This window comes from Aspergillus campestris (assembly GCF_002847485.1).
Source record: "Aspergillus campestris IBT 28561 chromosome Unknown P168scaffold_8, whole genome shotgun sequence".
NCBI lineage: Eukaryota > Fungi > Ascomycota > Eurotiomycetes > Eurotiales > Aspergillaceae > Aspergillus > Aspergillus campestris.
Window position 1 is genome coordinate 1,307,689 of NW_020194343.1, and position 12,625 is coordinate 1,320,313.

The 12,625-nt window shown below is 54.0% G+C and overlaps 5 protein-coding genes across 5 annotated transcripts; 2 read left to right on the forward strand and 3 right to left on the reverse strand.

The window, feature by feature from the left end:
* Positions 1-281: 281 nt before the first annotated feature.
* On the reverse strand, positions 282-2,050 carry P168DRAFT_238758 (uncharacterized protein; the record flags this gene model as incomplete). The annotated part of the gene is made up of 3 exons (XM_024833630.1): positions 282-1,438; positions 1,498-1,924; positions 1,985-2,050. The coding sequence occupies 3 exons, from the start codon at positions 2,048-2,050 to the stop codon at positions 282-284; spliced, it is 1,650 nt and encodes a 549-aa protein (XP_024691931.1).
* Positions 2,051-3,717: 1,667 nt separating this feature from the next.
* P168DRAFT_255573 (Spg1/Tem1 GTP-binding protein) lies at positions 3,718-5,569 on the reverse strand. Its single transcript, XM_024834470.1, has 5 exons — positions 5,414-5,569; positions 4,772-5,345; positions 4,435-4,727; positions 4,312-4,386; positions 3,718-4,261 (listed from the first exon to the last, which is right to left on the reverse strand). Exons 2-5 carry the CDS (start codon positions 5,313-5,315, stop codon positions 4,163-4,165), a joined length of 1,011 nt encoding a protein of 336 aa, XP_024691932.1. The 5' UTR covers positions 5,316-5,345; positions 5,414-5,569; the 3' UTR covers positions 3,718-4,162.
* Positions 5,570-5,801: 232 nt separating this feature from the next.
* Positions 5,802-7,598, forward strand: P168DRAFT_305628 (ribosome biosynthesis protein RRB1; the record flags this gene model as incomplete). The annotated part of the gene is made up of 3 exons (XM_024838948.1): positions 5,802-6,167; positions 6,229-7,480; positions 7,574-7,598. The coding sequence occupies exons 1-3, from the start codon at positions 5,972-5,974 to the stop codon at positions 7,596-7,598; spliced, it is 1,473 nt and encodes a 490-aa protein (XP_024691933.1). The 5' UTR covers positions 5,802-5,971.
* A 1,077-nt stretch (positions 7,599-8,675) lies between these two features.
* On the forward strand, positions 8,676-9,922 carry P168DRAFT_283085 (putative GPI-anchored cell wall protein Pst1; the record flags this gene model as incomplete). The annotated part of the gene is made up of 3 exons (XM_024836025.1): positions 8,676-8,748; positions 8,801-9,173; positions 9,262-9,922. The coding sequence occupies 3 exons, from the start codon at positions 8,676-8,678 to the stop codon at positions 9,920-9,922; spliced, it is 1,107 nt and encodes a 368-aa protein (XP_024691934.1).
* Positions 9,923-11,212: 1,290 nt separating this feature from the next.
* P168DRAFT_271417 (DUF3431 domain-containing protein) lies at positions 11,213-12,183 on the reverse strand. Its single transcript, XM_024835262.1, has 3 exons — positions 12,050-12,183; positions 11,405-11,986; positions 11,213-11,336 (listed from the first exon to the last, which is right to left on the reverse strand). Exons 1-3 carry the CDS (start codon positions 12,145-12,147, stop codon positions 11,237-11,239), a joined length of 780 nt encoding a protein of 259 aa, XP_024691935.1. The 5' UTR covers positions 12,148-12,183; the 3' UTR covers positions 11,213-11,236.
* Between the last annotated feature and the right edge of the window lie 442 nt (positions 12,184-12,625).

Here is a 12,625-nt window from a genome sequence, read left to right on the forward strand (position 1 = left end):
AAGAATTGAAAGATCTACAAACTGTAATATATTTGCATTTAAGAAGGATAGGTTTATGAACAGGTTCCACTATTCTGCACCGCGGTGGTATCTATCTACATCGTCTTTTTCGGCTACAAACCAGCTCAGCTGCGAGGCACCGATATTCAAGATAAAATGCATGGGAATAGACCATCCCGGTCAGATTCGCTGGATCATCAATGGGTATAGGAAAATATTTTCATCAAACGTGGTAGAGATCATCGGGCGTGTCCGCGCACGCGGTCGATCCCCAAGGGAGGTTAGAAGTAGTCTGTGCGAGGCGGTTGGGGTTGCCCGCCATATCCCCGCGGCGGGTATTGCTGCGCGGGCGTGGGTCGGCCGGCGGCCAAGTTCTCCTGGTAGACTGGTGTGGAGTACCCCATGCGAGAGGCGGGCGCTGGAGTCCCGCGCGCAGGAGAATAGTACGCCCCGGGGTTATTGAACTGCGGGTTCTGAGGCGCAGGGGCGGGCGAGAACGTTCGCATGCCGGCTTGGTCGGCGTAGCCGGTTGCGCTCTGGTTGGCTGGTGTGTACGAGCGTCCGGAGGGGTCGACTGCGGGACTAAAGGGGCGGAATGGCGAGCCTGACGTGGCGATTGGGGGCAGCATGCGGTTTGTCATGACGCCTGCAGGCGCGGGGGACGGCGTGTACGCGGACCGCGACATAGGCGTCTGGGAGCGGGAGCCCGCCATGACCATGTGGCTGGGAAGCGCGGGCACGGGCGGCGCCGGCGATGCCTGGCGGTCTAACGGGCTGTATCCAGAGACGGCCGTGCCGTCTGACCAGCCTGACGACTGGGTGACTGATCGACTCAGCGGCGGTTTCTCCTGGAGGCCCCCTAGATCGGGCAGGGTCGGACGTTGGCCGGCGGCCGTGCCTGGTCGTGAGGTGTACACCGGCAGTGTTGTCTCGGTAGTGCTGCGCGAGATGGTCGCGACGGCCGGGCCTTTGTCGAGGTCGGGACCGATGACGGGGAGGGTCGGCCGCGAGCTCAGCCCGGTCGGCGTCCGGTCCTGCAGGGCGACCCCTTTATTTAAAGCTTTGTCGACCTTGCGACGGACAATGCGGGTGAGTCGCTGGTTGATCTTCCGTTTGCAGTATGACTTGAGACTGCCGTCCTTCTCGGGGATGTGGTGGAAGAGGAAGAAGACGTAGAACATGATGGCCAGGAGGAGTTTCAAGATTGATAACACCCAGACCACCACGGTGAACAACATACCGCACAGGATCACGGCCCTCAGATTGTTGTTCTCGGCGAGGATCTTGACGTTGTTGAAGAATTGGGAGGCCCCTGACTGGTCTTGGTCCTCGGAGGCGTGTTTGCCCCCGGGGAGCAGATCCATTTGCATGACCGAGTACAGGGTGATGGCGTTGACCACTTGACGGGGCCCGTCGGCGAAGAGCGTGTTCATCCACGCTGGTCTCCATCAGTACGCTGTTGTCACCCACACGATCGCGACGGAAAGGATTACCTACTCTCGAACGAAAAGTACGTGAACAAGGCAATGTACTCGGCTCCCTTGCGGTCCTTGGTGAGCTCCGCGAAGACGAGGAATCTCCGCCACCCACGGCCATTCTGGCCCATGCGGATACTCTGGATCCGCACGGCGAGGGAGTCCAGGTAGCTTTTGGCGATGCTTCCGGAACGGATCGCCCGAATGGCGCGAAGCCAGCGCAGAACCAGCAGAACAAACGAGATGATAATGCAGACGGCGAACACCCAGCGCGACGCCGCAAATGGAATGGCGGGCTCGATCTGGCCGGCCCAGCGAGAGAAGGCGAGTAGATTGACGGCGGTAAAGGTGTCGACACCATACACGGCGAGGGAAACGATGAGGAAAACCCACAGCCAGAAGTAGGAGAACGGGCTGAGACATGATTCGGACTTGAAGTCGTCCAGGTTCTACCACGGGGTTAGCCACCACCACATTTGAAGCCAGCAATTGACTGGATCAACACGTACAATGTAATCCCATTGTTCCTCCAGGGACACGGGGCCGCCCTTTTCGCGATCCCCACAGCACGGCATTGTGCAGATTATTGTGGCCCGGTCCTGCCAGGAAGTCCAGCACGGGATCGCTCGGCGATTCGGTGTTCGTCACAGACAGGAAGACTTCGTCGGGCCAGCCGGTCGAAGTCAGGAAGGATATGGAACGAGTGAAATGGGGCGACGAGTGTTGTGGTTTTTGTATTCAATGCGCCCAGGAAAGACTGGTGGTCAAGAATGACTTGGAGATGATCGGCGCGGGAAGATGTCTCAGGACATTTCCACCTAATTGGAGGGAAAGAAAGCAGATCGAGTTCAAAAGAGCGACACGAACAGAGTCTCAGACTGAGTTGTTGAAGGAAGGATGATTCCCAGGCGAAGCGCCGTGGAAATGAGGGTCGCAACGGTTAAGCGCTTTGTGGGTGGAGCGAACGTGCGGGTCAAGATCAGGGGGGACCGACAGCTGGCGCGTGCGATCAATGCACTGTAATCCGTCCAGCGCTTGACGGCAGGATCCAATAGATTGAATGAGGGTGTAGATAGATAAATGAATGAATGAATAGATGAATGGATGAATGAGAGAAGGGAGAACAAAGGGACAAGGGGACAAAGAGTGATGATGAAAGACAGTGGATCAGAGAGTGAAGAATGACAATGTGCAAAATAAGAACTGGAGTAAAAGGAGTTCGTTTATCATGGCTGAAACCAGCTGAAACTGTAGGGCGCCTCTGGTGATGGCGGGCGCAACGTCGATCCCTCCTGGTTCTGGTTAGTCCGTGGGTCCCCTCGTGGTAACATTGATTATGATGGACTGATTTGAGTCCTGACGGAATGTAGGGATTGCTATAGTACATACTCCTGTCGTTTGAGTATGTTATTGTCTGAGGTTGTTATTTGAGGTTATCGTGAAGATACTACTTAGGGCTGGGTGTGTCACGGGAATATGATATATATACCTTTCACGTACAGTCAGTGCCTAGGTATGTGCTGATATATATTCTCCAACACGATGGATTCAAAGATGCTATAATCAAATATACTTGGGGACAAATTCAATCAATACAGATATTCCAATGCTGTGATTTCTATCTCTATCTCCATTCACCCAACAAGACTGTATAACGTTATCCACATACCTGGGTATGACCTCATATGTATACCTCGGGCACGAGTAGAACAATAGAACTACACAGCCCTATGCGATCATATCTACCCAATAAATAACTGCATGAGATACGTCAGTTCGACATACTCCCAACCGGTTCTCTTATCAGATTAGATTGCATGTACAATCTGATTCTAGTACATGACTTCTACTCCGTATCTCCCATATCATATCTTACATGTCACCATGGGATAGTCACATGTCCAGCTCCCATTTGATATTGACAGTCTGGCATCGTGTCTATACCCACGCTCTCGAGTATATTGATACACTCGTATAGGTCCTCCCACCGGGGATGCATCATCTATACCGCACCTCTAGAGTACAGCCCAACTAAGCATGCAGACGAGGGTAGCTACTAATACAAAGAATGTATGATAGGTCTTTTCAGACCTGTAGTACTTGAGTATGTGTGGTTGCATATTATACTAGTAAACAGCTGGGCCTTTGCTTATTGGAGGGCGGGGGTATTGACATGATCACTGCGCTTTGATCACTGTTATACTCACTGTATATTATATACGCTTGACAAGGCACGGCACATCTGACTTACGATTCGATGTCAACCCTTAACAGGGCTGATTCACACCATATTAACATTTGCACGGATTAAACTAGTGGACTTCACAATATATCCGATCAGCGCTCCCCAGCTCCTGGATTTTCATCGTCGGTTTACCTCTGCGGCAGTCGATGACACCATGGGAAAAAGAAAAGAAAAGAAGGGAAAAAGAAAGAAAAAGGACATGAGAGCCCAACGGACAAAATAACAAAGGAAAGAAAAGTAAAAAAAGGGGCATCAAAAGAAAGAAAGAAGAATTAACAGAGATAGGAAAGTATAATGAACAGACAGAAGAAAATCCGAGACGCATCCCAATGCTGGAAAAAAGTCAAAAAAAGAAGGAGCTTCACATCCGACATTCGGCCACATCCACGTGGTCGTCACATCATTCGTCCCAATGTACATAATCATGGCCCCGTGCGCGGGTTTAGAGGTTCTTGTAGAGCAGCAGGGGCTCGCCGATGTTCTCGATCTCGGGAATCGTGCACTTCAGGTCGAACGCCTTGGCCAGGACGATTTTGAAGATCTAGATTAGGTTAGCAGCAATATGGTCAGCGGACGAACGACTGATCGTACCTTTTGCACGTTGATGCTGTGGCTGGTACTGCTGAAGATCAAACTGGCCTTCATGGCCTTGGCGAACCGCTTGGCCTATGCAATGGTTAGATCCGGCACCGGTTGGCAAAGGTTGACACTCACCTGGATGGAGATTTCCTCCTGATCTTCGCGCGGAAAGTTGACGAAATGATCATACTTGGTACCGACAAGGAAGGGAATGGCCGTCTTGTTGAACCCCCGACCCTGGCGATACCACTCCTTGATCGAGTTCAAGGTGCTCTTGCGCGTGAGGTCGAACATGAACAGGATGGCGACGGCGTCGTTACAGACGAGGGGTAACATGTTGACAAACTCGCGCTGCCCGCCCAGATCCCAGATCGAAAAGGTGATCTCTGTATTTCGGATGGAGATGGTCTTCTCCATGAAGTTCACGCCTGTTCGAGTCAGACCCATTTCGACTCCGGCGCATCAAACCTACCCAGCGTCTGGATGTAATCCTCATCCCAACTGCCCTCCACGTATTTCACCATCAAACTGGTCTTGCCGATTTGCGCATCGCCAACCATGCCCACCTTGATGACGACGCTGTTCTTGTTGGAGGGGATCGGCTGTTTTGGGGGGAGCTCCTGTCCGGACTGTACGGAGCCGAGTCGGTCGGGTCCACTAGATAGCCCCGAGCTGGGACGCGACGACGACGGGGCCGCGGGTGGATGGATCATCGATGGGACGGCTTCCTGCGCGCGAGGGAGCTCCGCACGTGGTTGGGGTAGGTATTCGGAACCGGAGTTGAAATCGGCGGCATGGGACGAGTAGTTGGCGTGCGAGTCGCTGCTGTATCCCGCATGGTATGTCGAAGCACTGGGAATCACTTCTGGCGGCACGGATTCGACGTGGGATGGATAGGGGCCGGCGGGGTTGACGGGGTACTGCGACTGTTGCGGCGTCGGCTGCGGTTGGGGGTGCTGTTCGTGGAGCTCAGGAGCGACACCAGCCAGCGGGTCTGACGGTTGGGAAGTGTCCATAATGGAGGCTCCGATCGATGCGACAGGAACCTACAATACCTGTCATCAGTCCATGTGCGGAGTTAATATGCGGCGGTCACAACAGTGGGGGGACCAACCGGGGTGAAGAATGCGGATGGAGAATGGAGGCCAACCGCCGGGAGAATTCATCAACTGAGGAACGACAGAATTCTCCGATGTGACCTGTCCGATAGATTTGTCAGAACGACGATCTTCCCCCGAAGGATATCTCTTTTTCTCGCGATCACGATGGGGGATGTGATTCTTTGGTTCACCTTTGTAGGAGTCGGGAGGGGTCAACAAAGAGGGAATCGACCCGGGTGGGACCGAACCGGGCGAGCGACACGGTGGGACAGAGAAATTTCAAACAAAGAACGACAGAGTACGAGGATAATCAACTAAATGAAGTTGTTGACGCGGAGAAGAGAGGGGAGTTGATACTATCCAGGTCGACATCAACATAATCACCGTTTGGGTCAGCCAGCCGCCCGATCGCCGCTAGTCCGCGATAGGTTTAGTCGCTTTTCCCCTCTTGTCCCCGAAAAAAAAAAAAAAAGTCCGTCTTTTTCCTTCTTCTGGTCAACTTTCTCCGGCTGCACGACTGGTTCGGTCAGCTTTTAAAGGCTGTCTATTTAATTCCTTTCCTTTCCCTCATCATGTCGAAAAGAGCTGCTGATATCACCGACGACCAATCCGCCCTCAAGGCCGGAGGGCGTCCTATCGCCGATGCCCCTCCCGATGAGGCGGGGGAGTTCGAGGACGAGTATGAGGATGAGTTCGAGAGCGAGGATGAGATCCTGGAGGCTGGTGTAGATGGGCGACCTGATGCGGAACGGGAAGAGGAGCAAAAAGGTGCGTTGGACTTGCGACAATCATGTGTGAATTTTCTAAAACGGTCGCTAATCGCCCGCAGAGGCTATGGAGGTGGACAAGCAGACCTTTATCCCCGGTAGAACGAAACTCGGTCCTGATGAGGTGCTGTCGCCTGATCCCTCCGCTTACGACATGCTGCACACCTTGAGCACCCCGTGGCCCTGTCTTTCCTTCGATATCGTCCCCGACTCGCTGGGCGACAACCGCAAGACCTACCCGGCCACCGTGTACGCCGTGACCGGCACCCAGGCCGAGGGCGGTCGCTCCAAAGATAACGAGCTGATGGTGCTCAAGATGAGCAGCTTGAGCAAGATGGAGAAGGAGAACGAGACGGACTCGGACAGCGACTCGGACGACGACGACATGGGCGAACCCATCCTCGAGTCGAAGAGCATCCCGCTCGGGTCGACGGCGAACCGGATCCGCTCCCACCAGACCCCGGCGCAGTCGGGCGATTACTCCAAGCCCCCGCAGACCATCACGGCTACCATGCTCGAGAACGCCCAGGTGGTCATCCACGACGTCACGCCGCATCTGACCAGCTTTGACGTGCCCGGCACCGTGCTGCCCCCGTCGGCATCTAAGCCGCTGTCGACGCTGCGTATGCACAAGTCGGAGGGGTACGCGCTGGACTGGTCGCCGCTGCACCCGCTCGGCAAGCTCCTGACGGGTGATAACGACGGATTCATCTACGCGACGAGCCGCACCGAGGGTGGCGGTTGGGTGACGGACACCCGCCCGTTCACGGGCCACACCTCGTCCGTGGAGGAGCTGCAGTGGTCCCCCAACGAGCGCAACGTGTTCGCGTCGGCCAGCAGCGACGGCAGCGTCAAGGTGTGGGACGTGCGGTCCAAGTCGCGCAAGCCCGCGGTCGACGTCCAGGTGTCGGGCACGGACGTCAACGTCATGAGCTGGTCGAACCAGACCTTCCACCTGCTGGCGACGGGCGCGGACGACGGGCAGTGGGCGGTGTGGGATCTGCGGCACTGGAAGCCGGCGGCGACGCAGACCCAGTCGACGCCGGTGGCGGCGTTCGATTTCCACCGGGAGCCGGTGACGAGCATCGAGTGGAATCCGACCGACGACAGCGTGGTGGCGGTGGGGTCGGCGGACAACACGGTGACGCTCTGGGATCTGGCGGTGGAGCTGGACGACGAGGAGAGCCGGGCGGCGGGGATGGCGGAGGTGCCGCCGCAGCTGCTGTTTGTGCACTACATGGAGTCGGTCAAGGAAGTGCACTGGCAGGCCCAGATGCCAGGGACGGTCATGGCTACTGGGAGTGCAGGATTTGGGTAAGTTTCTCTATTCCTTTTTCCTTTCTTTCCCTTTCTTTCATCCTTTCATCTTTTCTTTTTTTTCTTATGACGGCTGCTAATTGATTACAGGGTGTTTAAGACGATCAGTGTGTAGCCTGCCGATGGAAAATGATGACCGACATGAAGTAGATAGAGCAATTATGAATCCCTGGGTTTTATATACCATCTCATTAAAAGCAATTTCCACGATTTACTATATAATACCAGGAGGAATTCTTTCTTTAACACATGCCCCAGGCATTCACAATTATGCAGGGACACAGCTGAGTCAGCCAGCATAAAACCACCGACAGAACATGTCCACTCGGAATTGCGGGGAAGACCGGAATGGGAGGGCCAGCAGAGGACGCATTCTGCATTTCTGGTCGCCTAGCTGCATGGCCGAGACAAAGAACCACACGGAGTGCTCCGACGGAGAGAGCTGACCGGGATGGGCCGCAGGCATCCACATATCTCTGGACCGCAGAATGGGCGGCTGGTAAAGTGGTTGCCTGCTGTGGAGTATTACCCAATTTCTTCCATTCATTGAACTGGCTATTTGGTTATTTTATGCTGGTTCTAGGATGGATTCGGAATGGCGACGTCCATGGGAGCAAGTATGATTGAGTAACTTGTGGTGGCCCGTTGTGGTAACTAGCCACCGACCGACACTGAAGATTCGTATGGAAATAGTCCCATGGTCCAAAACGACATCCTTACTAGGCTGCATGAGACGGGACGCGGAGTGGAGTGGAAGGTGGCTGTGTTCTCTCGGCACATCTCCTTCCCTGCAGTCGACGACAAGATGCTATCCATCCACCCGTCCCGTCTTGACGATATCAACTTAGGGCTTGGTCTGGGCACGGGAGCTCGTCCGATATGCATGTGTGACGGAGATTCAGCGGGTTCTCCTCGCGCGGGGGACTCATCCTGTCCTTTTTATTTATATATTTTCTGATGTTCATTTCTATTTTAGTTTCTTTTCTTTTTCCATTCCATGCAGGGTGTCGGGTATATAATAACAACACCCGCGTCACCCGCTCTGCTAAAGAGGTGGTTTGGCTTGTATTCGCTGGCTCTGGCTCCCTGCATTCGTTTGCCATGGTGCAGCCACACGCCCATCCACCTTCTCTTTCCACTCTTTCACCCATCTCGAATTGAGATACTACCCATAGGGTAGGCGATGGGAAGAATGGACCATTTCCTGCTGGTCCTCCTGGGGCTCACATCCCTGCCACTTGTACTGGCAGCCTCCAAACCCGACTGTACTTCTCCCTCTCTTACCTACTTCACCCGTCTATAACTAATAACAAACAGGCTCAAATCCTATCGAAATCCGCTCTCAAGCAGATGCCACTTCCCTCTCATCTTGCGACACCATCTCCGGCACTCTAACCATCTCCCCCGCCGCTTCGGGCTCCATCACCCTCTCCAACGTCGAGAATCTCCGCTCCGGCCTCACTATCGACAATACAGACCGGCTTGACTCATTTATCGCCCCAGACCTGGAAACTGTGACCGGTCTGCTTAGCGTTCGCAACAATAAGGCCCTCGTCTCGCTGCAGCTCGGGAGTCTGGGGACTGTCGATGGTGAAGTCCGTATTCGCGCCAATCCGCATCTCACCAACCTGCGCTTCAATGAACTGGACCAGGTCGCGGGGGGGTTATATCTTGATGGGCCGTTTGACTCGTTAGTCCTTTCTGCAACACCCCGTTCATGTAACCCTTGATATATATATATATCAAACTTCCATATAAAGAATGCTAAAAGCAACCAGAATATCCTTCCCCAACCTCGAATCCGTCCAAGGCGCAACCGAAATCACCTCCTCCGGATCTCTAAACTGCAACTCCCTCTCCCCCTCCGAAGACAACGACAACACCGACGTCTTCAACGGCTCCTTCTCCTGCTCAAATTCCACAACCTCCCTCTCACCAGGCGCCAAAGCCGGCATCGCCATCGCCGTAATAGTAGTCGTCGCTATCCTCGCCGTCCTAATATGGCTTTACTGTCGGCGGAGAAAGCGTCGTCGTCTTGACGTTGCCGCAGTGGGATCCTCTTCGCCTCTTCCTCGCTCGGTATCTCCACCTGATAACGATAATAAACCCCCCAGCGATGTTGACGGCGACGTCGACGTCGAGAAGGATGCTCCCTCGCCCATTCCGCGCAAGCCGCTGTCGTTACCTTCTCCTCCTCCTCCTCCTCCTCCTCCTACCTCAGAGACACACAATGATATACCCCGCTCGCTAATACCCGGGATGCCCAGGGTTGTGCCCCAGGCGCCGCCCAGTGAAACGGACGTGCCCATGTTGGATAGTGAACACGTGCATGAGGTGTCTGCTGAGAGGGATCGTGACCGTGAGGCGGGGCCGTTTGAGCTTGAGGCCCCTGTGCGGGGATTGCATATGCGGGTGCTTGAGCCTCAGGTTGCTGCGTAGGGGGAGTATAGGATGGGATGGTAGGGTGTATATTGGGGATTGGTTGCCGGGAAGGGATCGCTGTATATAGTGGTGTTCTTGGCTATGATATGATACCTTGTTCATGGGAGATGAATTGATGATAGCGTGAATTGATGAATGGGTGCTGGTTTGAAGGTTTGGAAGAGATTTGTGAGCTTGATTGCGTACAGGATGACTGCTAGAAGTAGGGATTTGAGGGTGGTTGCTTGGTTTCTACAGTGTCTTCAGAGGTGGGCGGTACAGTGTATCTGGTACCAACGAGACAGCAAACTGGTAGTTACTGGTATGATAAAAACATGTGTTGCTAATTAATGAGTGTCAGTATAGGGACAGATCGTCAACCTATCTGAATCCAGCCAGCATACAAAAGATAATTACACCTCGATCAACTGCCACCCCCGAACCCAACATCCAGCTGATCCTCATTGCTTTCCGCCATGCCGCCACCACAGCCCTCGAACTCCCACTTCTCGACCCTCGCAATCCCCTCCATCGTCTCGGGGAACTCCCGCTCCAGATCCGCCTGCAAGAGCTGGTACTCGCACAGACTCATTCTAATAGAGCTATAGCCCTGACAGGGCCTACAGCCGCCTATTAGGGCTACCGTCTACCACATTTCAGGAATGCCCAGTCAAATGCAGAGACCTCACTTGCCCTCTCTCTCTGTTGATAGTCTAGGACCTGGACGGTACCTGCAGTCGCATCTTCTTGTGTTCTTCTTACTTATGACCGTGAGATTGGAAGTTGAACAAGACACCATGCGCTATATATGCTAGGAGTAGGGCTGAGACCTGCGATTCGGCACCGTAACCCTGATGATATGAAGTTTTGGTGTTTAGCGCATATGTTAGATATCTTTTTCTTCTTTCTTTTTTGTTCTTTGTTCTTTGTTCTTTCGTCCTTACGTCCTTATATATATATATATATATATTCCAATAACAATTGGCCTTACTGCTGGGATGGTTATGGGTTCCTACATTCTTGTTCTTGCCATGTCTGTAATCATAGTCTATCCTTGTGGCAGACTGGGAAGAACGAACATACTGTTATACAAAGTACGAGCATGGACATATTTTCTGATCGCTCTGAAGCAGATCAAGTCTTTTCAGACCAAAATAGGTGCTCCTGTTAGTACCTCCCTGGTCACAATAGTTATACATAACATGATATTCAGTTGCCAGTTATCTATTTTCCAGACACATGGCTGACTCGTGATATAAAAAAACAATGCAATTAATTTACGTAGATCTTGAATATATCTTATGTATCGTTATCCATCACATCGCATCACGTCTATACAGGTTTCGCTCGCACTGCCTGCAGTGTCTCGCCCGATGGCAGGGGGCCGCACCACCCGTAGACATCGCACCGGCACTGTTCGAACCGGGGACAACTATTTCTGTCAGTATTCATATCAAGAGAGAGAGAGAGAGAGAGAGAGAGAAAGAAAGAGGAACATACTAGATCACCTCCGTCCCAAAAACAATATGCCAGATCTTTTCAAACACCCACCCCACCCCGAAACTATCCGTTAATTCCGTCTCCGCCGCCCACCGCAGCATCCGCTCGTAGTCCGCACGGGGTCGTTGCCGGATGCGCTCGCGGCTGACGGCGAACTGCCCGCAGCAGACGTTCCCGATATGCTCAGGGACCTGATCAGGCCCCACGTCAAACAGCGCCTCGTAGACCTGCGGGAAAAAGGCGCGGATGTCATCCTTCTCAATGTCGATCTGCGTCGGGTCCCACGGGTTCACGCTCGTCGGACACCCCGGGTCGTGGGTGCACCGCAGATTCACGTACCCTTGCGCGTCGACCGCTTCCAAGCGCACGTGTGGGAGAGTATCCTTCGTCATGGGCCCGAAGAGGTCGTTGTGCCACTGGTCGGGGTTGGAGTGGACGAAGAAGCTGTAGGCGGGGAGACGGTCATAGTAGTCGACGACGTAGGAGAGGTAGGCGGCGGTCTCGCGGCCGCGGGTGGTGCGCGGGATCTGGAAGCCGGGGTCGGGGTTGGAATCGGTGCTGTAGACGAGGGGGACGGCATTGCTGTCCGATTGGCTAGTTAGAACGGTTGATTGGTGGGGAGTAGTTGACGGAGGGGAGGTGTACCGATCGCGACAGTAATCTAATAACCAGCGCAGATCCTCGGCGCGCGTGGCGGCCATCACGAGGGCGATCTCGGTGGCGCTGGTGAAGGCGTTGCTCATTTCCACGAGTTGGCGCACGATGTCGTTGCGTCCGGGTTCGGGGGCTGTCTCTTAGCGGGGAACATATCTCTATTGATGTCCGGAAAGAGAAATACCAGGCGGGGGACCGGCCTCGGTGCGACGCTGATACATGGACAGGGTCAACATGACCACGAGGATGATCAGCACCACGAGAACGGCCAGACGGCCGGGGCGCAAGAGGCGCATTGCCATGAGACAGGGAACGGGTTCTAGGGCGACTCAAGGGAAGAAACTGGCCATGAGAGAGTTGCCAGACACTAAGAGATACAACTCGGTAAAAGAAAAGTGGCGAGGCTGAAGCTGAAATGTTGAATCGGAGAACGCGCAGAGAATCGCTGTCGGGTGGAGATGGGCCGAAAGGGGGCGGGTAACCAGAGGTGCTGATTGGTGGGTGACCCGCGGATTCGGGCGGCTCTTCAGCCGGCTGACCTAGCCGGATTGGGTTAGACCCTCCATT

Excerpts from the sequence above, each read along its gene's own strand:
- P168DRAFT_271417 (XM_024835262.1), bottom strand. The coding sequence starts at position 12,147 with ATGAGCAACGCCTTCACCAGCGCCACCGAGATCGCCCTCGTGATGGCC. Across the intron at positions 11,987-12,049 it reads TTAGATTACTGTCGCGATCG|CAATGCCGTCCCCCTCGTCT; the intron begins GTACACCTCCCC and ends CCAATCGGACAG. Across the intron at positions 11,337-11,404 it reads TTTGGGACGGAGGTGATCTA|TTGTCCCCGGTTCGAACAGT; the intron begins GTATGTTCCTCT and ends TGACAGAAATAG.
- P168DRAFT_255573 (XM_024834470.1), bottom strand. The coding sequence starts at position 5,315 with ATGGACACTTCCCAACCGTCAGACCCGCTGGCTGGTGTCGCTCCTGAG. Across the intron at positions 4,387-4,434 it reads AGGAGGAAATCTCCATCCAG|GCCAAGCGGTTCGCCAAGGC; the intron begins GTGAGTGTCAAC and ends ACCATTGCATAG. Across the intron at positions 4,262-4,311 it reads ACAGCATCAACGTGCAAAAG|ATCTTCAAAATCGTCCTGGC; the intron begins GTACGATCAGTC and ends AACCTAATCTAG.